This window comes from Etheostoma cragini, chromosome 3 (assembly GCF_013103735.1).
Source record: "Etheostoma cragini isolate CJK2018 chromosome 3, CSU_Ecrag_1.0, whole genome shotgun sequence".
Classification (NCBI taxonomy): domain Eukaryota; kingdom Metazoa; phylum Chordata; class Actinopteri; order Perciformes; family Percidae; genus Etheostoma; species Etheostoma cragini.
In genome coordinates this window covers 3,550,945-3,572,017 of record NC_048409.1, presented here as the reverse complement: position 1 = coordinate 3,572,017, position 21,073 = coordinate 3,550,945, and the positions used below count along the sequence as shown (strand labels likewise).

General features: G+C 40.1%; 2 protein-coding genes across 3 annotated transcripts in view; both read left to right on the top strand.

The window, feature by feature from the left end:
* The first annotated feature begins 151 nt into the window (after positions 1–151).
* On the top strand, positions 152–4,523 carry serpinf2b (serpin peptidase inhibitor, clade F (alpha-2 antiplasmin, pigment epithelium derived factor), member 2b). The gene is made up of 9 exons (XM_034866640.1): positions 152–388; positions 986–1,054; positions 1,172–1,246; positions 1,995–2,265; positions 2,445–2,588; positions 2,744–2,932; positions 3,114–3,256; positions 3,394–3,598; positions 3,729–4,523. The coding sequence occupies exons 2-9, from the start codon at positions 1,001–1,003 to the stop codon at positions 4,079–4,081; spliced, it is 1,434 nt and encodes a 477-aa protein (XP_034722531.1). The 5' UTR covers positions 152–388; positions 986–1,000; the 3' UTR covers positions 4,082–4,523.
* Positions 4,524–5,217: 694 nt separating this feature from the next.
* The window catches only part of rpa1 (replication protein A1), a 29,182-nt gene continuing 13,326 nt past the window's right edge, over positions 5,218–21,073 (top strand). Inside the window, exons 1-12 of one of the 2 annotated variants that reach the window (XM_034866627.1) lie at positions 5,218–5,480; positions 5,918–5,965; positions 6,798–6,876; positions 7,270–7,378; positions 7,853–7,941; positions 8,125–8,199; positions 9,422–9,536; positions 10,363–10,465; positions 10,599–10,667; positions 10,989–11,181; positions 13,606–13,742; positions 15,282–15,430. In XM_034866627.1, the coding sequence (XP_034722518.1) occupies positions 5,451–5,480; positions 5,918–5,965; positions 6,798–6,876; positions 7,270–7,378; positions 7,853–7,941; positions 8,125–8,199; positions 9,422–9,536; positions 10,363–10,465; positions 10,599–10,667; positions 10,989–11,181; positions 13,606–13,742; positions 15,282–15,430 (1,196 nt within the window). In that variant the 5' untranslated portion in view covers positions 5,218–5,450. The remainder of the gene's footprint in view (positions 5,481–5,917; positions 5,966–6,797; positions 6,877–7,269; positions 7,379–7,852; positions 7,942–8,124; positions 8,200–9,421; positions 9,537–10,362; positions 10,466–10,598; positions 10,668–10,988; positions 11,182–13,605; positions 13,743–15,281; positions 15,431–21,073) is intronic. The other variant, XM_034866628.1, reaches the window with a different exon arrangement.

Sequence of the window (21,073 nt, the reverse complement as noted above, 5' to 3'; positions counted from 1 at the left end):
GGGGGGGGGGGGGCTTGTGTTCTCTGACATCAAATGTGGAACTCTGGTGTCACCAAGCAGTATTCATTTACCCACACAAAGTTTGATTAACCACAATTTTGCAATTAATCTGTCATGTTTTCTGTCACAGACTTAGTTGTGTCATGATATTATCGCATGCCCATTCATATACAAAGCAGCTAGGCCTATTTAACACTAAAATTGTCTCAGTAGCCACATTTACAAACAAATAGTGGCTTAGATGAGGCCGCAATCAATGTAAGTTGATGTTTAACTGTTTGCTGAGCAGGCGCCAATCTTTGCTCACAGGAATTCTGCCATCCACAGTCACTTAGTCGCTCCTTTTTTGGACTGGACAGCGAGGTTTTTTTTGTAATTTAAATTTAAGGTAAGATCACATTCATTTTATTTGACTTATTGGGATATTATTGCACTTCTGAAGACTCGGTGGAATCTGCTTAATACTAAGTGATGTATGTTTTTTATGTTTATATAAGGTCTGCAGAAGGCCTATAGCGCTTCAGCTAATACTTTTTGGGACTTTTTTTAATACAGAATGTAGACACCACAATGCACAGATACTTGCATTGTTTCTGCCACGTGGATGTTCTGTCCCTCAAAGTGCATAGCCTACAACAATGTGTTATTGAAAAATAAATCTGCCATCCTAGGATGTGGTTCAAGACAGCCCGGATATCTGCTTAAAACACACACTTTGCACTTATGCGTGTGGAAATCAGGGAGCAGACAGTGCTACAAAACATTTTGTGTGGTTCCCATATTTCCAGATGATCTGGGTTCCTTTCAAAGAGAGGACAACGAAGCAGAACAAAAGTGGTTGAGACCTGCGTAGAAACTATGAGCAAAATGAGATAGCGATGTGTTTTAAGAAGTTGTTTACACAAGTGGTATATTTGTTTCATAAAAGTGACAAGCTCGGCCACACATTCTTTTTTTCAGCCAGCGTAATTTCTCTCTTTTACAGTTCCATTCTAAGGGCATGGACCTTCGTCTGACACTCCTGTTGATCTGTCTCTGCAGCCAAGGAGTCACTGTAAAGCACTGAAGCTCCTTATAAATCACTTTTAAGATTATGCTAGATGTTGATAATCTCTTCTGGTTATATAACACGTGTATAGATTGTATATGTGTATATCTTTCTTCTCAACAGAATGCTGAGGTGGCAGAAAATGACTCAATCCCTTTGGTGCCGCTCATTCCTCTGATGCCCAGCCACCCCAGAGAGGTTTGAGGCAAAACACAGTTTCTTTCCTAAGCAACTTGTGCTTGTTGTGTTACTGTTTTCTGGTTATGTCACACTTTTGAAAATGTGCCCTTTGGGTGTAGCCTCCGTGATACGCAGGTATACACAGTATACCCACTAAGAAAGCTCCAGGAGTTCCACATATCCATATATTTTTGATATATTTTGAATTGTCATATGTGGGTTTCTTTTTACACATAGGCTAAATAAAGGTATGGCCACCGTAAATTGGTGCATAAAAGTGTATCCGGATATAGGAAATAAAGTCGTTGATGTTCAAAACTTCCCTGCAGCTGATCTCAGCAGTATTCTGTCTATAATGGAGTGTAATGGAAATTTCTAAGTGAGCCCAAACTTTTGACCGGTAGTGTATATATACTGTATTTATACAGTACAGTATACCCACTACAATACATTAGACTACACCACTGCTTGTATCTCTCTCAGTCAGACTGAAGCAGCTCTTGCATCAGTGTGTCTGTTGTGGGTTTTTTTTTTAAGAAAGGGGGGGCTCTGGTAGACTAGTTTTCACAGCTTTGTTTCTTTGTGGGCTAGCCCAGGCTTCATCTCTTCTTTTGTTCTTTTTATCCAGACCTCCAGACTCCTATAGATTTGTCAAAATCTTCAATACTCAATTTATGTGACTATAATTACTTTACTTAAACTATGGTGTACAGTTACAATTTTTTTTAGCCATGCCATTAACATCTTCTCCTATTCCTGCCTTTAGAAAGTAGAAAATGAAAGTGGAGTAGCACCGGGAACTACACGTACCACAGAAGCACCTCTAATCAATGGGAACTCATCGGAGGAAGAACAAGATAAAGTTTGTCTGTGTGACAGCCGAAGCCCACGGGCCAGGCAGGCCAGGGAGGCCATCGCTGCGGCCATTCAGAAACTGGGGGTGCAGCTTCTGCAGAACCTGGAGACAACGCCAGAGCAGCCCAACGTCATCATATCTCCTTTGAGCATATCATTAGCACTCTCCCAACTGGCTTTAGGTATGCATGTCTTGCTGCAGTTTTTTTGCATGGCACATTGTACCTGTATACAGCTTGTTCTCTACATATACTGTGTGCAATTACCACCTCTGATAAATCGTGCCAGCAACTTGCCCAAGTTTATAATCATCTGGGGACCGTCATCCTTCTCATCATAATTGCACCCTTCTTCTTTACAGGTGCAGTGAATGAGACAAAGGAGCTGCTGATGCATCATCTCCATGAAAACACTCTCTCCTGCTATCACGAGTCTCTGCATACTATCTTAGGGAAACTCAGGAACAGCGACCTGCAAATTGCCACACGTATTTTCCTGCGCCAAGGTTATTATTTTTCCCTGGAAAGAATTTTTAACTCTACAAGAAGTTAAGACTACACGGCTCCTGCATGCAGAAACATTCATTTTCTTTATTATCAGTGCTGACCCAAAGAGTAGGCTAATACAGCCTGACGGAGTGTGTGTTCATATTTGTTTCAGGGTTTGAGCCAAAGCAAGACTTTTTCCGTGAATCCCAGCGGTTATATGACTCAGTACCAGCAGTCTTGGAGAGTCTGCAGCAGATAAATGACTGGGTAGAAAATGCAACAAAAGGAAAGATGACTGGCTTTCTGTCTTCTTTACCACCCAATCTGCTCCTCATGCTCATTAATGCTGTTCATTTCAAAGGTGAAACGTCATCATTTTCATATAATTAGTCTCATTTTTTTTTTTTTTAAATGCTCGTTTCCAAAGATCCCAGTGGAAATAACCTATGAAATCTGCTGTGTTTGCAAGTTTCCCTTTTCCATAAGCTTCTTTATGTTTGAATTATGCTGCTGCTAAAAACTGAGACCCGTGTTGCCCACAGGAGAATGGAAAGCTCGATTTGACCCGCGCTTTTCCTCTCGAGGTGTGTTCTATCTCGACGACAAGCACATGGTTGACGTTGAAGTGATGGAAGATGCCAAACATCCCCTGAGTTTATTCATCGATAATGAACTGGAGGCTCAGGTAAAATAACGTTTCATCATTTACGCTTTAATAACCACCCCCAAAACACACTTCCCTCTTGTAATACAGTTCGGAAAGACACACAAATTCCTGTCATTACCTCCGTTTAATCACCATATTTCTTCTTCCGTGTGCAGGTAGCAAGATTTCCATTCCAGAAGTCCAAGAGCTTGTTGGTGGTCATGCCTCTGTCTGGCCAGGTGAATGTATCTTCACTTTCCTCAAAGCTGAATATCACCGACTTGTATCATCGTCTGCCGAAGGAGAGGGCTGTTCAAGTTAAAGTCCCTAAGTTCAAACTGGAGTATTCTCAAGACCTACAGGAGGTTTTTACCAAATTGGGTAAGTCTTCATTGTTTTTTTGGTCTTGTTATTTTTACCACACAATCATATTGCTCTATGAAATGTTTTAACACGATATCTTGTACATGTTGTCCCTTGAATTGACTCTGTCCTCTGTGCTCTGTGTTAGGCCTCGGAGGGATGTTTTCCAGTCCCAACTTGGCTGAGATTGCAGACGGCCCCCTGCTGGTCTCCAGTGTGATGCATAAGTCCTGCATGGAGATAAATGAGGAGGGTGCAGAGGCTGCTGCAGCCACCACTGTGGTCATCTCTCGGGCATCCAACCCTGTTTTCCACCTCAGCCAACCTTTCTTATTCGTCCTTATGGATGATGTGACTCAAGTGCCAATTTTCATGGGTGTCATTAACAACCCAAATCCTGGAGCTCCGATCTTGCAAAGAGGGGAATTTGGGAGCAAAGATAAAGTGTTTTTCCCAATTGATAAGAATCACGTTGGCTCATTTGGAGGCCCACCTAAGTAGGGACTAATGCCTGCATTGCTTTCCCAGGGGAAACCCAGACCAAGATCTTTATGACTGTACATATTAAATGTACAATATCACAGAGCTGGATCAAAATGTGTGTGTGAAAACAGATGCTTCATATATGTCTTTCTTTCATTGTAAAATAAACACACTGAGGAACCGAGAATCCTATGTAAAAAACAAATATTTCTATACAAGTTTTGCTGCACTAGATGGCATGTATAAATAGATACAGGATATTAGATTAAATAAATGGTTTACAACCATGGTAAAATCTTTCTTCATCTTGAATTGATTACACTTTAAATTCCCCATGGTATGAACACGTGAGGCCAATGTCACAGCATTACTGCATCATTTTGGATCTAGTTGAATGTTTTAATTTATTTTTAAAGATGTCATCTAATGGTCTTATAAATTTAATTGATTTGAATCACAACATGGCAAGGTGATGTGTTTTATTGTATTCTTGAATGAAGAACTGTTATTGTAATGTGAGGGTAAACTGATGCGTTTAAGAAACTGGGAAAACATTGAACGGAGGCAATTTGTAGAAAGACTTTTTTACCCAAATGCCAGCAATTTGTAGTTGCAACTAATACCCTTTCATGTATATTAGCAAGTAACTAACTGGTATTATTTGGTGGTCCTAGCCCATCAGTTTTCCTCTTATCTCTGTGGCTAAAGTGATCGAAAGTGGTGCCATATTGATTGACCAAAATATGGGAGGTGCACTCATTTCCTAATTTTTGTAAATAAGTTTTTACTTATTAATACACTTAAGTTTTTTAGTTTAAATCATGCAACATTACTGTTAATTAATATTTCCACAGTGAGTCGTGATTAGATAATTAAGGGGAAATGTTCTTGCGTTCTTTCCTCAATCACCTTTAGTGACCAAGTCCATAGTCATTAAATGTATATAAGCGTGATTTGATGACCACAATAAAAGAGCATCCGCTGTACCATATTTCAAAAATATTAACCCAATGTTAATCATTACAAATGTACGGTCGTCCAAAGTGGATTCTGAACTTCCTAATTTCCTCTGCATTTGAACGCATCGTAGTAAGCGCCTGACGTCACGTTGTGTTTGGCGCTGACATTCACGCAGCTGATCTCCGGTCAGTTTTACAGTGTGGACCAGCCCTATAGAATCAAGGCACCGACAAATTGCAAACTGAAAACAGATCTGTGAACGGAAACCGGAACTTACGACGCTTCGCGCGTTTGTCCAAGCTGTTGGCGCCACTGACACAACCCAACGAGTGCTGTCAGTGGTAGAAGCATAGAATTGGAATTGGAATTGTAGTGTTAATTTCAGAAAAATTGTCTTTTTTGGTAGCTAAAGCAACTCCTTACAGACATGACGAAGCTCTCAGAGGGTGCGATAGAGGTAAGGCTAATATTTTTCCGTGCAACTAATACGCTAAAACATTATTTTCAAAACGAAAACCTGCCACAACTGGTTTGTAAGTGCAGTCTTTGTTTAACGTTAGCTGTAGAAGCTAGCTAGCAGTCATTTGTTTGCACTACGAGCTACTTTCTATAGCTAATTAACAAACGTTAACGTTAGCATAATGTAACATTAGCAATGTTGTTAACGTTCGTAACGGAAAAAAACAATGCAGCCACCTCTGTTGTCAGACATAACGTTAATAGAAGGTGAACTTAAATTTAATGTTAGATAATAACGTTGAGTTATCTTTTGAAAAAGATGAGTAATTTTCCTCGTTTCCACCTGTAAAGTTAACATGGTTGAGTGTAGCGTTAGAACTTGACAGCAAATGGCTTAAACCAGTTAGCTAACGTTAACTAACTTTTTCGTTCCAGGCTCTATCAAATGGCACCGGTGGCAACGACGCCGTGCTTCAGTTGGTGGTGAGTATCAAGAAAGACCAATATCACACAATCTTCTCTTAACGTTTAACCACTAGATATATCACCATCACCAACCTTACCTGTATTTGGGAGGGAGGGATGGATGGATGCTTTATCGATGGATGGATGCTTTTATCCATGGAGGGATGGATGGATGCTTTACTCATGGGTGGATGGATGGATGCTTTATTCATCCCAAAGGAAATGTTAGGCATCCTGTAGCAAGACAACCATAACACAACAAACACATATATCATACATGCATAAGAATAAAAATCCCTCACAGAAATGCAATGACCATGATAAGGTGAGAAACTATGGTGGACTTGTGCAATGAGAGAGACGGTCCGGAATAATAATAATGATAATCCTTACAAAATAATAGGTTCACACACACACACACACACACACACACACAGCCCTTGTCTCCTCGACAGTTCCATCTGTTTGAATCAGATTGAGAAAGCATTCTGCGAACCAAAGCTGGCTCTTTATGGTGGAAAAACCTTCTTAAAAAATACCTTTCAAACCAAGACACAAAAAACTATATTTGAAAATACTACAATATTCTTAGTTAGTAGCTCTTAAAGGCTGGGTGCCACTACACAAATTTAACAACAGTAGAGACTCCAGGAAACCGATCCTGTCCTAACATAATGCGGATCACTGTATAAGAAGTGAAGAATCTTATGTACTTCCTTCTTTGAATACATCAATATATACAAAATTAGTGCTGTCAGAGGGTGCAAAATCAGACAATTTCGACAAACTACATTTTGGAAGAAAAGCTTTGTTTGAAAACGGTTGCACTTGTATGTCACCTTTTTTTAAGAACATTCGCAAGATTGATGGAGGAAGCGGTCTACCTCGCTTTAGGGTGATGATGAGTGATGGACTGCACACATTGTCCTGTAAGTTTATTTTAAGTTTACTTTTTTAAATACATTGTGGAGTACATAATACAAAAAAATCCTAAACAGACAATGTGATATTTAAAACAAGTTATTGCAAAATATAGGTGTTAGTTTGACTGATTTTTGTTTTGGTTTCGTTTTCTGATTGTTTATGAACAAATAGTAATGTTGTTGCCAGTATTCAAATGGTAAACCATATTTAGATAATTTATCTGGATCTTAGATCTCTTAAATGGGTATTATCTAGTCAAAACGTGAGTGTGGTTGGCATTTATTGGAATGTAGGATGTGGTTGTAGACTGGCTGTTTTTAGAAGCAGTTATTCTAGTCGCCTTAGTTGAAAGAACAACCTGTCTTATTTTCTTTTCTCCCTTTTCCACACCTTTGCAGCCTTCATGCTATCAACGCAACTGAACATCATGGCTGAGGAGAACAGACTGGCCCCAAACTGCATCTGCATTCTCAAGAAGCATGTAACTAATATACTGAAGGATAAACGGTATGCAGTTTTTCTTTGCATTTATTATCTTCCCATTTTGCCAATTTCTATATTATAATAATAATAATGTACACTTTATTAATCCTGGAAGGGGAATTTACAATGTTTTCACTCTCTTGTTATTACATACTTTACACACAAGCCTGTACATGTACCTATACATACATATATTACCCATACATTAAATGGAGAGATGTCAGAGGCTGCCCGTGGAAAGGCGCCCCGAGCAGTTGGGGTTTTGGTGCCTTGCTTGAGAGTAACCTTGGCAGTTCCCACGAGGTGAACTGGCACCTCTCCAGCCACTAACCCACCACCACACTTTGGTCCGTATGGGTACTTGAACGGCAAACCTCTTGTTCCCAACCCGACTGAGCTACTGCCACAGAGTAGAACACTGTTAAAAATAGTAAGCAAATTTAGTTAATGTCTTTCAAAACTAAATGGATGCAATGCTATTTTCTGCGGTTATTACAGACGTGTGGTGATCATCTTGGAAATTGAAGTCATCAAGAGTGCTGACGAAGTTGCTGGAAAAATAGGTGAACCCACTCCTTACACTGAGGGTAAGCCTTCAAATCACCTTTCATGTTGATACCTGCTACTTACTGAATAATTAATGTTTGTCTTGAAGCAGTGGTTGGTGAATATGTTTATGTAGTGAGATTGATATTTACATATACATCAGTCATAAATAATGGGTGAAAGTGTCACTGCAAGCTAGTACTAATGTCAAATCTTTCTTGCAGGTCAGGGCAAAGGCTCTCAGTCAGCGCCAAACCCCGAAAACCGCCCTCCTCTACAGCAGCAAAGTAGAAATGAAGGTGAGGGAGTTTTTATTTTAACTCTTGAACATTAATTAATAAGGATGTACGTTCTGAATTTACCTTTTTGTGAGAAACACCGTTCAGAAACTACTTAATCAATAACCACTAGAGGGCAGCAGTTATCTGCTGCTTTTAAAGTTTATGGGACCCACAAATTTACAGAAAACAAACAATTTTGACACCCCCATTGAGAAACACTTTAATTTTAGCTTTCTCAAATCTTTCTTCAGAGTTTTTTCTCATTGTTATTGACACTTACAATTCTCCGTTGCTCCTCTTTTTCATGTGAATGCTTGGTATCATAAACGTTAACAACCATGATCCTGTGTTGATGGGTAGCTGTCTCTGCCTGTCCCTGTCAATCATTGTGTTTATCTTTATTTTTATTTTTTTTATAGCACAGTAGAAAAAACAAACAAATACATGGCAACATGGAGAGTGTATCTTAACCCCATTAACGGATTTATTTTTCAAATTTGTTCGCGTCAAAGATAAGCAGTAGATCACTGCAATGCAAATAAGTTCAACCAGCAGAGATGTGCAATCCGGCTGTCAGAAGGGTTTTGCAGTCTTCTAGTTTGGGTCATAGCAGGTATTCATCCCTCTAATCTGCCGTGTGGGAATCGAGGTTGTGCCAAGCGCCATCCTCATCAGCACAGTCATTGTTCATTTCTCTATGTGTGCTGGTTGATCTGGGGGCTTAATTTCCAGAAGTGCAGTGGTTGGCAAAGTGGGAGGACTTAAGCGGACACTTTGAACTCTAATCCTCCGCGTGAGGCGCACACAAATCAAATGTGCGGCGCTCGTTCAAACGGAAAATCTCTTCAGTCAGGCAGCACAGCTCTCCTGGAGAAGAGCAGCTCCAGTTTGTTATAGCATTTCACACTCTGCCCTGATTCTGCAAAATGTGAATCATCCTCACCAAAATGCTGGATCACACATCTCCACCAACTTGACAAGTGTTCTGTTTCTTGTTGGATTCTTTCCTCCTGCTCAACTCGAGAGCCAACAGTGGTGAAGCTACTTTAATTCATTAGGTATTTAATATATGTAACTTTTCTCGTGGAGCGAGATAATTACAGTGATCAAGCAGTTGCAATCCAAAGAAATTGGATTTTTGTAATTTGTCTCTGATGAATAATGCATGTGCCTCTCTCTTGACTTCTCTCCATCACTGCTCTTCATGGATCATTTATTTCTCTCTGTATTCCTCCGACAGGGAACAAAGGTTTCAACAGAGACTTTGGGAAGAAGGCCCCATCTGCTATGCCCAGTACTCCAGGGGACAGCTCTAAAGTTGTGCCCATTGCCAGCCTCAACCCCTACCAGTCCAAGTGAGTATGTAACTCAGTCAGTGGGAAAGGCTATGTCAGAAGGTTGTGTGTTTGCCATGTCTGGGACAGCACAGCACAACACATCACCGCATATATTTGTTATAAAAGAAAATCTAAATTAAAAACCAATGTAAGTAAATGCAACACAAACGTATAAAGCACACCAGCACAACCACGTGAAGTGTTACATATTAAAGCTAGACATTGAAGACAACAGAAGGTGGGTAAAATATCATGTCTGGCTATATAATTTAATGCATTTTTAGTCCCAACAGTCCTTACAAATCTTTTTTGACCTTTTTGTCTTGTCGAGACTATCCAAGAAATGCTGAATCAACACTGGCTGTTGCGCATCTTTAGTTTGTTGTGTTGCATTGGATCTATTCTTTTGTAAAAAAAAAAATGTGCCTTTATCTGTACAAGTGCGGTGGAACGGGCCTGTTTGGTACTATTCAATTGTATGTCCTGTGGTAATGCTGCTTGCAGCTTCCTCAAGAATCGCTTATCCAAACTAGGGCTGTTGGAATGAATTTCAAAAGTCGAGTATATAGTCCTATATATTGTAGTATATAATTTGAATGTGATATATATCACATTCACATCGCTGAGGTTTAAAATGTTTGAGTTTGCTGCAATGCAACATACACAAGAATGTCTACCGCCCACAAAGGGGCAGACTAATAGGGCTGAGGTTTGTGAATAATGATAATAATGCATGAATTAATAGTATAATAATGTTCATGTAGAGTTACATTCTGGGTCCATTGGTGGCCCTTAAATAAACAAAACTGTCATGAATAACCTCAGACTTTTCTCTGTCCAATAGGTGGACCATCCGTGCCCGTGTAACCAACAAGAGCAGCATCCGTACATGGAGCAACTCTCGTGGTGATGGCAAACTCTTCTCCATGGAGATTGTGGATGAAAGTGTGAGTGTTATCGTGGTCCCTCTGATTATTTTTTTATGCTTTGTAAATAAACAACAGACTATCATGAGTTTGAAATCCTGTGCTGTCCCTGACCTACTTTAATACATTAACCACAGTTTATATTATATTGCAGGGAGAGATACGAGTTACTGGTTTCAACCAAGAGGTGGACAAGTTCTTCAGCCTTATTGAAGTTGGCAAGGTGAGACGCTCTTCCAGATAATGATTCATTGTGTCGTAATTATTTGTCAAAACAGTTTTTTACTGTGCTGTAAAAGATGGATTTGGCCACAGACTGTTCTATCAACAGCTGCCAGTACTTTGTGAGTTAAACCAGAGACTATGAATGAGTCCTGTGGCCGCACTGTACCCATACAATAAGCGGCTTATGATCATCTGCCAGCCTTTTGTTTTCTCCTGCCTGTCTAAAGTCGTATCTTGTTTGCACCATTCAGTCAGGTGAAATGCTGCCTATCTCTGATCTCTCTGATTAACACGTGGTTCCTCCATCTGTATTGGCCAGGTCTACTATGTCTCCAAGGGCTCCCTGAAGATTGCCAACAAGCAGTACACATCAGTGAAGAATGACTATGAGATGACTCTCAATGGAGACTCCAGTATCATCCCCTGTGAAGAAGACTGTGATGTTCCCGTGTTGCAGTGTGACTTTGTTTCTATTGGTGACCTGGAGAACAGAGAAAAAGATGCCATTGTTGGTAAGGAGCACAAGTAATGATCTACCCCGGCATTTCTGAACCCAACCTGTCAATAAGTCCCCAGAACACCGTAACCTGTGGGCTGTTTTTCCCACATGTTCTCTGACTGCATTTTGAGACAAAAATACTGAACAGCCTGAAGCCCCAACTACAAATACAAAGACATGGTATACTGTCAAAAATAAAACATAAAGGCCCTATAACATAGCCCTGACATTTTTTTCAGCTCAAACCGGATGTGTTCATTATAATGCAAGTCTCCCGAATGTTTAATTAATAGTACAGGCCACTGACCTCTAAGCACACTTTTTCGGTTGTGGGAATTATTATAGGTGCTTCTAGATATGTATAGAGTGAGATAGTGGATGGAATACATAAGTGGAAATCTCAGCTTTAAAACCTTTAAGTTCAATGTTTTAACAAAGAACGTCTGAATTAAACATTTAAGGACTGGCCACGTAAGATGTTGACTACCAACCTTGCCAGTTGAAATATGTGATGGAGGAATATAAACATTGAATCTGTTCATCCCCATTTGGCTTGTTGTCTCTGTAGCCCGCTCAAAGTATTTTTATTAATGGGCCTTAATATGGATTATTCCTTTAGGTGAAGACCCTTTTTATCCCTTCCAACCAGCCCCCTCCTCCAAAAGTCTTACCACTAGCTTTTTGAATACTGTAAAATGTTGTCTAAAAACAGCTAGTGACACCAATACAGTATTTGAGACTAATTTAGACTTTTTCTATTGAGAAACCTTGCGAGCCCTACTACACACTGCCTCAAGTCTATTTCCAGAATCCGGCCGTGCGGATTCTTTCAGGGCAGAGCTTTAGGCTCACTTGGTTCCTATGCTGCAGTGTTGTTGTGGGATGATCCGTCTAGGATCAGCCATTCTTTCTGTTTGAGTAGTGGCCACACTTTGCCCATTTTATGAGACATTAGTTTTTATGTTGTCTTATGTATTATGTATTGCCCTAAACTAATGTACAGAGAGCAGAGTTGTGTAACACCGGGCGTGCACAGGGTATTGTCAAAGTCATCACCCCTTCTGTAAATGTACCATGCAACTATGGATAGCTTATGTTTGCATCTGCTATGATTCCTGTTTATGGGTGCCAATGTTTTCCTTTTATGGAGGGCTTGTGCTTTATGAGGCCTAAACACGTCATAATTCTCTTAAGCAATAGTATGTGGCAAAAAAGCACTGCCAACCAACAGAAGCTCAGAGCCCAGCTCCTACTGAGGTGTTCCCAAGAAGCCAATAATAAGCTATCATAAGCAGAGGATAAAGTTTGTAGCAGAAAGTAGAGCCGGATATGCTCTGAAGTTAAGGTAATTACAGCATAGGAGCAGAGATAAAAGTGGTATTAATAATACTGATGACAGTAAAAGCCTGTAGTGCAGATTGACTTTGGGCCCTATGGCAACGCCGATGAGAAAATGAGACCCCGCTGTCACAGGTAAAATGAAGTAATAATAAGGAGTCTGCTTGTAATTCTTTTAATGAAGACTGCTGCTTGAGTGATTTCTCTCCTGCTTACCAGTTGGCATCAAACGTTAAGTTTTGTTCCGTCATGGTTTATACATTTAAAATCCTTTTGCTAAGCAGGGGAGGGGGTTTAAAGATGCTGAGTAATGATGGTGATGCCACTTGCACCTTAACAAACAAATGGCATCAATCATGCTTGATGGCATTAGAAAACAGTATGCTTGATGAAGAACTTTGGTGGAAACAATTAAAGCCGTCCTTTTCATGGATTCTCTCCTACATTATGGATGTAAGTGCCCAGTACGCAGGCCAGTGACCTCACACACACCTCATTTGAAATAAATGAATCACTTATTTCCCATGAGCCAATTTGTGCCGGAAGCCATGAGACCTAGAGTGACCTGTGGGCGTAAACACCACAATCAATATTTATGACATGTATATTTAGGAACAATTGGGGGTATTTGTGGTGAAAATAATGTGGTCGTAATCTCCTCAAGACTAAGCTCTATATTAATGGTATCCAGAGTTTTCTCTAGGTTAGTGGAGGACTTATGTGCATTAATTTTGCAGGGGATTTAGGGGTCCTCTTAAGAAAATGGTATTCATTAAAGAATATGTAATTTCACATTATTTAGGATCATTATTGTGACCATATCTGTGTCTAAAACGTTGTAAAGCTAAAGCAGATAATAAATATTTAACACTCTTAAAGCCTTAAGACAAAACTTGCCAAAATAAAGTCCACTGTAGACTAACTGCAATTATTAGAGCTGCTAAAAGTTATTACTAAGTTTTGATGCCCACCACTTGGTGCGGCCCAAAACAGCGTGGGTGCTGCGACTAAGCCATATCATGGTATGGAACACCCTAGGGAATAGAAAAATAGATAGTGTCTGTCTGCTGCTAATGCACCGATTCCTGTATTTTTCCAGATGTGATTGGAGTGTGTAGGAGTGTGGATGAAGTGACCCGCCTCACCACCAAGTCCAACAGAGAAGTGTCCAAGAGAACAATCAACCTGATGGACATGTCTGGGAAGCTGGTGTCTGTCACGCTGTGGGGAGAAGAAGTGAGTATAGCGATTAGATGGACAACGAAACGTGTAACGGGGTAGAGGTGTTGTGTCTAGAGCTTTTTTTTTAACGGCCTGTGAAAATTAAAATCAATCTTGTGATGCACAAACATGCTTATTGTACTGGTAAACACTTTTCTTTCCAATGCTGATCATCTGAGAGCAACCGGTTAGTACACAAGACTTAAGCTAAACAGAAACTAGCTTACACATTCAGCAAGTGAACAATGACATGACTACCTACAATGCCAGAAGCCTGCAATCAATGTGACCTTTTGTGAATCTCCTTATGTTTTTTTGTGAGACTGTGTCAGAAAGGTGTTTAATTAGAGGTTGTTGAATGGATTTGCTGACCACTGTTCAGCCGTTTGAAACCCGAAGGCATTAAATAATCTGCACAAATGGGGTTGAGATCGTTGACTGAATTTCCTGTCGCAGCGTGATGAAGGAACTGTGCTCCTGCAGTTGATTTTTACCTGGGGCTCGGAGGGACTGTGCTGAGTTTGCCTCCATTTGTTCCCCCTTCTGACAGGAAGCACAGTGTTCCCTGTATGTTTGACATATTCCCCTTTTCCACCGGGACTTGCTGAGGTACACAAGACGTATCGTTTGTAAAGAACAATGGCAATGCCAAAAAGCAAGTGTTGGCAATATTTTTCCCCGTCTCTGACGGCAGTACTGTTGCCCCCCTTCTCTCTCTTAGTTTTTCACAGGTTATTTCAGTAAAGAGAACTGGAAATCTAAGAACCTGAAAATCCAGTAATGACATGACATTTTTTATAACAATTTCTTAGTAATTTTGGAACCGATCTAAAAAGAAATGTGTTCATAGTTCCAAACTGCGAGGCTTTAGAAATGGCAATGTCTTTTGGTCACTCGGTTGTCCACCACTTTGGTTCAGAATAACATATCTTAATAACTGTTGGGTGGATTAAGATTCCTGGGTCCCGGATGATGGATCCTACAGATATGGGCTATCCCTAGATAATTCCTTCTATTCTTGTTTAGTGAAAAAAACTCGACAACTATCGCATGGATTGTCCTGAAATCTGGTACACACTCATGTTCCCCACTGGATAAAGTGTAATAACTATGGGGATCCCTGAACTTTTCATCTTCCATAATCATCAGGTCACAATTAGTTTGTCAGATTATTTGGTTTATGACCAAATACCTGCAATACCTCAATGGCATTGCTATCATCTTCAGTTGAGCTATGCTCATTGCTAATTAGCAAATCTTCAAAGTGCTAACCTGAGACGTAAACATAATACCTGCTAATTTTCATAATGTTAACATTGTCAATATGAGAACCATTAGATTGTGTAGGTGCTTTTTCTCGTGGTAGGAAGAACCAAGATTCAAAATTCTGGTAACAACAGAGTTTAAATTGTAATATCCCCTTGTGGGACTAACAAAGGATACATTATTATTATTATTATTATTATTATTATTATTATTATTATTATTAATAATAAATACAAGTAAAAGAGTTATGAGTGTTTGTCCTTTGTCCATATCTCTTGTTTTGTGTAGGCAGAACAGTTTGAGACCTCTGGACAGCCCATCGTAGCCGTTAAGGGGGCGAAGCTTTCAGACTTTGGAGGCAGGTCCCTCTCTGCGTCCTTCAGCAGCACCCTGATGATCAACCCTGACATCCCTGAGGCGTATAAGCTCCGAGGCTGGTAAGTGAGCCTGAGGTTCATAGATAATGCAGTGTAGAAAATTGCTCCTTTGTTCTAGCAATTGCATACTCATGACAAAGTGCTTTCATAGAAGGTATGAAACATGGTATACATTTAACTGCCGCAGACTTTTTCCTATTTATTTCCCCAGCTGTAAACTGTTAACTCTTAAAGTAGAAGAACTCAAAGGATTTTAATGGTTGCGATGCTCAGTGCATGCTCTGTCTCTCATTATCTAGATTAGTTTTCCCCCATTAGCCACAATGTGGCGCGTTTGCTTCAATGAAGCGTTGCATATAAATGGAAATCATACTAAATCTGTGGAAACGCCTTTTTATGCCCCTAATCGCCTTTCCAGATTAAATGAAATCCACACTAATATCTGTGTGATTACGTTGTGTGTGTGTTTGTGTTTGTGTGCATTTGAGCACATAGGATTATGTGGAATTTAGTTAGTCTTTTCAAAATCTGAGTAGTTATTTACTAGTTTGCATGCTATAATGTGCATTGCACTATAGTTGATTATTTATTTTTAGAAGTACTACAGCCAAATGCGGAGTTGTAGGATTGTACAACAACAAAATTAAGGCATGTGACTCTATTCCTTGAAGATTTCTGGTTGACTTTTTCTGTAATGGAATAGAAAAACATTGAAGACTCCAGCTTTGATCTTTTATTTGTGCTCACGTTCCAGTTCCTTGATTCCTTATTTTCTAAATTATTACCTCTCCCTGGTGCACTGCATTACCAACAATAGTCATGACTGTATTTTAGTCAAAGGACCTTTTTTTTTTAAATCTAGTTTTAAACCAAGACACCACCTAGTTGGTGTGTGTGATGACAAGGTTCATAGGGACACGTTACAGTGGGGCTCAAAAGAGAGACAATTTGTATTAATGGGCATAAAGAAGCCAAGAAAAGATGGAAAAAATCTCCAAAAGGCATCAAATGACAGATTAGACATTTGTATAATATGTCACAAAAAGTTATATTTTATTTCCATCATTTACATTTTCAAAATAACAAAACAAAAAAATGGCGTCTGCAAAAGTTTAGGCACCCTGCAGAGTTAATACCTTGTACCCACCCCACCCCCCTTTGGCAAGTATCACAGCTTGTAAACGCTTCTTGTAGCCAACCAAGAGTCTTTAATTCTTGTTTGAGGTATCTTGGGGGTGGCAGTAGCTCAGTCCATAGGGAGTTGGGTTGGGAATCGGAGGGTCACTGGTTCAAGTCACCATACGGACCAAAAAGTAGGGAGTGTGGATTGGTGTTGGAGAGATGCCACTTCACCTCCTGGACACTGCCAGGTGCTGTTGAGCAAGGCACTGTACCCCCCCAACCGCTCAGGGCGCTGGTTCGGCTGGCAGCCCACTCACTCTGACATCTCTCCATTAGAGAGAGAGAGAGAGAGAGAGAGAGAGAGAGAGAGAGAGAGAGAGAGAGAGAGAGAGAGAGAGAGAGAGAGAGAGAGAGAGAGAGAGAGAGAGAGAGAGAGAGAGAGAGAGAGAGAGAGAGAGAGAGAGAGAGAGAGAGAGAGAGAGAGAGAGAGAGAGAGAGTGTGTGTGTGTGTCAAAAATGTGGACACAGTGAAAATTGGAATTTCCCCATTGGGGATCAATAAACAGATAAAAAAAAAAGTCTTCGCCCATTCCTCCTTCCAAAGGTCTTCCAGTTCTTTGAGATTTCTGGGCTGTCTGTCACACACTGCTCTTTTAAGGTCTATCCATTGATTTTCAATTATGTTGAGGTCAGGAGATTGTGAAGACCATGGCAAAAACCTTCAGTTTACACCTCTTTGAGGTGTTTTTAGGATCATTATCCATTTGTAGAAGCCATCCTCTCTGTAACTTCAGCTTTTTCACAGACTGCATCAAGTTAGCGTCCAAAATGTGCTGACATTTTATTGAATCCATTTTTCCTTCTACTCCAGAAATGTTTCCTGTGCCACTTGCTGCAATACAACCCCAAAGCGTGATTGATCCTCCCCCATGCTTTACAGTTGGACAGAGGTTCTTTTCATTAAAATCTGTTGCCCTTCTTCTCCAAACGTACCTTTCCTCAAAGTTCTATTTTAACCTTATTGGTCCACAGAACTTGTTCCCACAATGCATCAGACTTGTCTGTATGTTCATTTGCAAACTTCAAATGCTGATTTTTGTGGTGAGGACGTAGAAGAGGTTTTCTTCTGATGACTCTTCCATGAAGGCCATACTTGTATGAGTATCTCTTCATAGTGGAATGGTTTACCACAACTCCAGTGTCTGCCAGGTCTTTCTGGATGGATCGTGCAGTCAAACGTGGGTTTGGACTTGCTTTTCTTAGAAATACTGTGAGCGGTTTTGTCTGATATTTTTCTTAGTCTTCCAGATCTTGCGGTTCCTGATGACTGCTATTTCTTAATTACATTCCAAACAGAGGATATTGGCATCTGAAACACTTTGCTATCTTCTTATAGCTTTCTTCTGCTTTGTGAACATCAACTATTTTCAGTTTTCTAGACGAATGCTTGGAAGAAGCCATGGTGCTGATTGTTGGGGCAAGGTCAGATGAGTCTGGGCATTTAAAACCTTAAGATTGACATCACCTGGTCATTCCAGACGATGATTGAGAACAATCCATGACACTGTCAGGTCTCAGCTTTCCAAAGGGGGGGCAGTGCATGCTACAAACTCTGAAGGGTGCCCAAACTTTCTTTTGTTTTCTGTTATTTCGAAAGTGTAAATGATGGAAATAAAATCTAACTATTTGTGACATATTATACAAATGTCTAATCTGTCATTTGATGCCTATTGGAGATTTTTCCATCTTTTCTAGGCTGCTTTGTGCACATTAATACAAATTTGTACTTGGGGTGCCCAAACTTTCGAGCCCCACTGTATGTGGTTGTATGAAGTGGCACAGGTTGTCACGTGATGGACGGATGATGCAGTGCTCTCATTGGCCGTGGTGGGGGTTGATTTTTTTGCCTCGCGCCAGCCCTGTGGCACACTGATTGATCTGTCCTTATAGAGCCTACTTAAACAAGCTGTGTGTGCGCCCCTCCTTGCTGACATGATAGCAAATGTCTGTTTTTGTGAGCGGAGATCCAATCGATTCCATCCCAGGAGTTTTATTTATTTACTTCCCAATGCCAGTGCCCGGTCTGAACTGAGGAATAAAAGACCGTAAACAGTTCAAATTTATAGTGCGACCAGGCCAGTGTAGTCCCTTTTCTGCCTTGACAAACCTAGCTGTTTGTATTTATAAGTTATCAGAAGACCTGAGCTGCATAATGAGATCCATGAATGTGACTCTACTTTGCAGGTGAGAAAGATGCAATTCACAAATTATGCTCAAATATGCCTACTTTAATCATTCGTCTTGGCTCCCCGTAATATTTGGATGATAGTTTAGCACCAGCCTCGGGTTTTCTGAATTTCTTTTATTTCATTTCTCAGAATGCCAACTACTGTGAGCTTCTGCTGCTAAGTATTTTATTTATTTATTTTATTTTCTGATGGGATCATTTTCTATTTGCATTGCAGTAGAAAGTGCTCTACTATCAGTAAGACTGCTGGGTCTGCTGATTTCTTTTATCTGAACACCATTAAAGCTGTAATCGCGTTTCCACATCCCTGCTGGAACAAAGACTTTTAATACTTCCTGTGCTCTTTTCTTTTTATGAAAAAAAAAAAAAAAAAGTTGGTTCCCACGTTCTCCCGTCACTTCTCACTTGGACAGCCAGAGATAATGACCCTTAAATTCTTCTGTTGCTTTATCCACTGCAGAAGAGGTGTTGTCCCACGTGGCTCCTCTTTGCACAATGGGTTTCTGCACATTCGCAGGCATCCGCTAATGAACAGTCCAAAAGTCACCGATGGAAGGAGGCCAGACCTGACTCATTACTCTCGATCCATGTGAGAACCATGGTGAAGACAAGATGGTTAAGCAGCATGTCTGACACCTGCATCCCAGCCAGCCTCATGCTGTGAGGAGAATGAAGACAATGGTCTCCTTAGTTGTTAATCTTTATTTTAAAGCTGCATTTCAGCGACGATATCCTGTGATGACAAATAAGTTGTTAGTGTGTGCTTTCACTGGAAGACTGCCAGCTTTGTGTTCTTGTGCTTCTGAAGTCTGGGTCTCAGGATTGTAGCCGTCCATAAATTGTTCTGTAAGCCAAGATGTGAATTATGGAAAACCGAACAAGGGAGCAAATCAATTTAAACTCTGAATGAATCTTTTGATGATTATTTTTTAATCTTGCAAGAACCCAAAGCTGTTTTTCTCCCTCAACCGAACAAAGATATGCTTTCACTGTACAGCGAAGGCTGCTGAAACATTGTTTTACTCATGCAGAGGCGTCTTAATTTAATTGTGTTTTGGCGCAGACCTTTGGGACTTCCTCAAATGAATGGTTTATCCTTGGTGGGCTATTGACTCAAACTCATGCAGAGAATTAATGTTGGCGCTCAGCACTATTCAATGTGCTTATAAATGAGATTTCTGCACTAATTATCTTGATCTTGGGTTAGTCTGGGGTCTTAGTGCGTTGTAAGTGTGCATGTGCTGCTGTATGCACTAACCCTCTTTTTATTTATTGACACAGGTTGCCAACTTGACAGGAAACCTACCTCCTCTTTGTGAAAATGATCAGCGTAACATTCTAATTTCACATTTTCAATTATTGAGCTGTGAAGATGCAGTTGTCCATTAGGTGGCAACAGCACATTTGGAGATGGCCATAATGCCTTTTCCTATACCGTCCCTGTTTTGTTAACTACACTTGTTTATTCTCAATACTTGATGCTGTCAACCTCAGCCATTCACCAAAGACTCTTTTTAGTCTCTCAAGTCCAAGCTGACATTTCTTCCGTAATCCTTATCATGATTCCAGTATTCCCAACGGACATGCCACAGCATATAGATGTGTTAGTAATTATTTCAGCCCGGAAGCAAACAAGCTTTCACACAGCAGTCTTGTGCATGATGCCTTAGTATTTAATTGACTGTTAATGTGGATTCTGGACTGATCGAAAAAACAACAACATAGTGGGGGAATTACTATCTGATTTACTGGTGTTGAGTTATGAGCTTTATTGAATTAGTAACTGGCTTACTGAATGTTTCAAACCAAATTGTATGTCAAAGTGAGTAATTCTTGTCTTGTGTTGCTCCTTTCAGTCACTGCTTTCAAAGTAGCCATGGGCACTTATCCCCAGATGCTTTACTGGATCTGCAGGGTGGAATACAGAGCTGTCATTTACTTAGCACCAAGTCATTATGTTAATGTTTTTGTTTGTCAATACAGCAAAAATGCCCAATTATTTTCCAGTTGCAGATTCTCAATGAGAATTTGGGATAAAGTAAGCCATATGCCTTTGGGTTTCAGACTGTTGGTTTGACAAAAACAAGCGCTTTGCATTCTTTAGGTTAGCTTCTGGGAAATTTAAAATGTACATTTTTTACTATTTTCTGACATTTTATAGACGAGACAATTATTGATTAAAAAAAAATTGGCAGATTAATTGATTATGAAATAACTGATAGTTGCTGCAAATACCAGACAGGCATACAATTTACAACTTCAGTGCTTTCCTAACTCAAGATACTGAGTCCAAACGGAGACAAAAAAAGGGGAGACATAAACCAGACTTCACA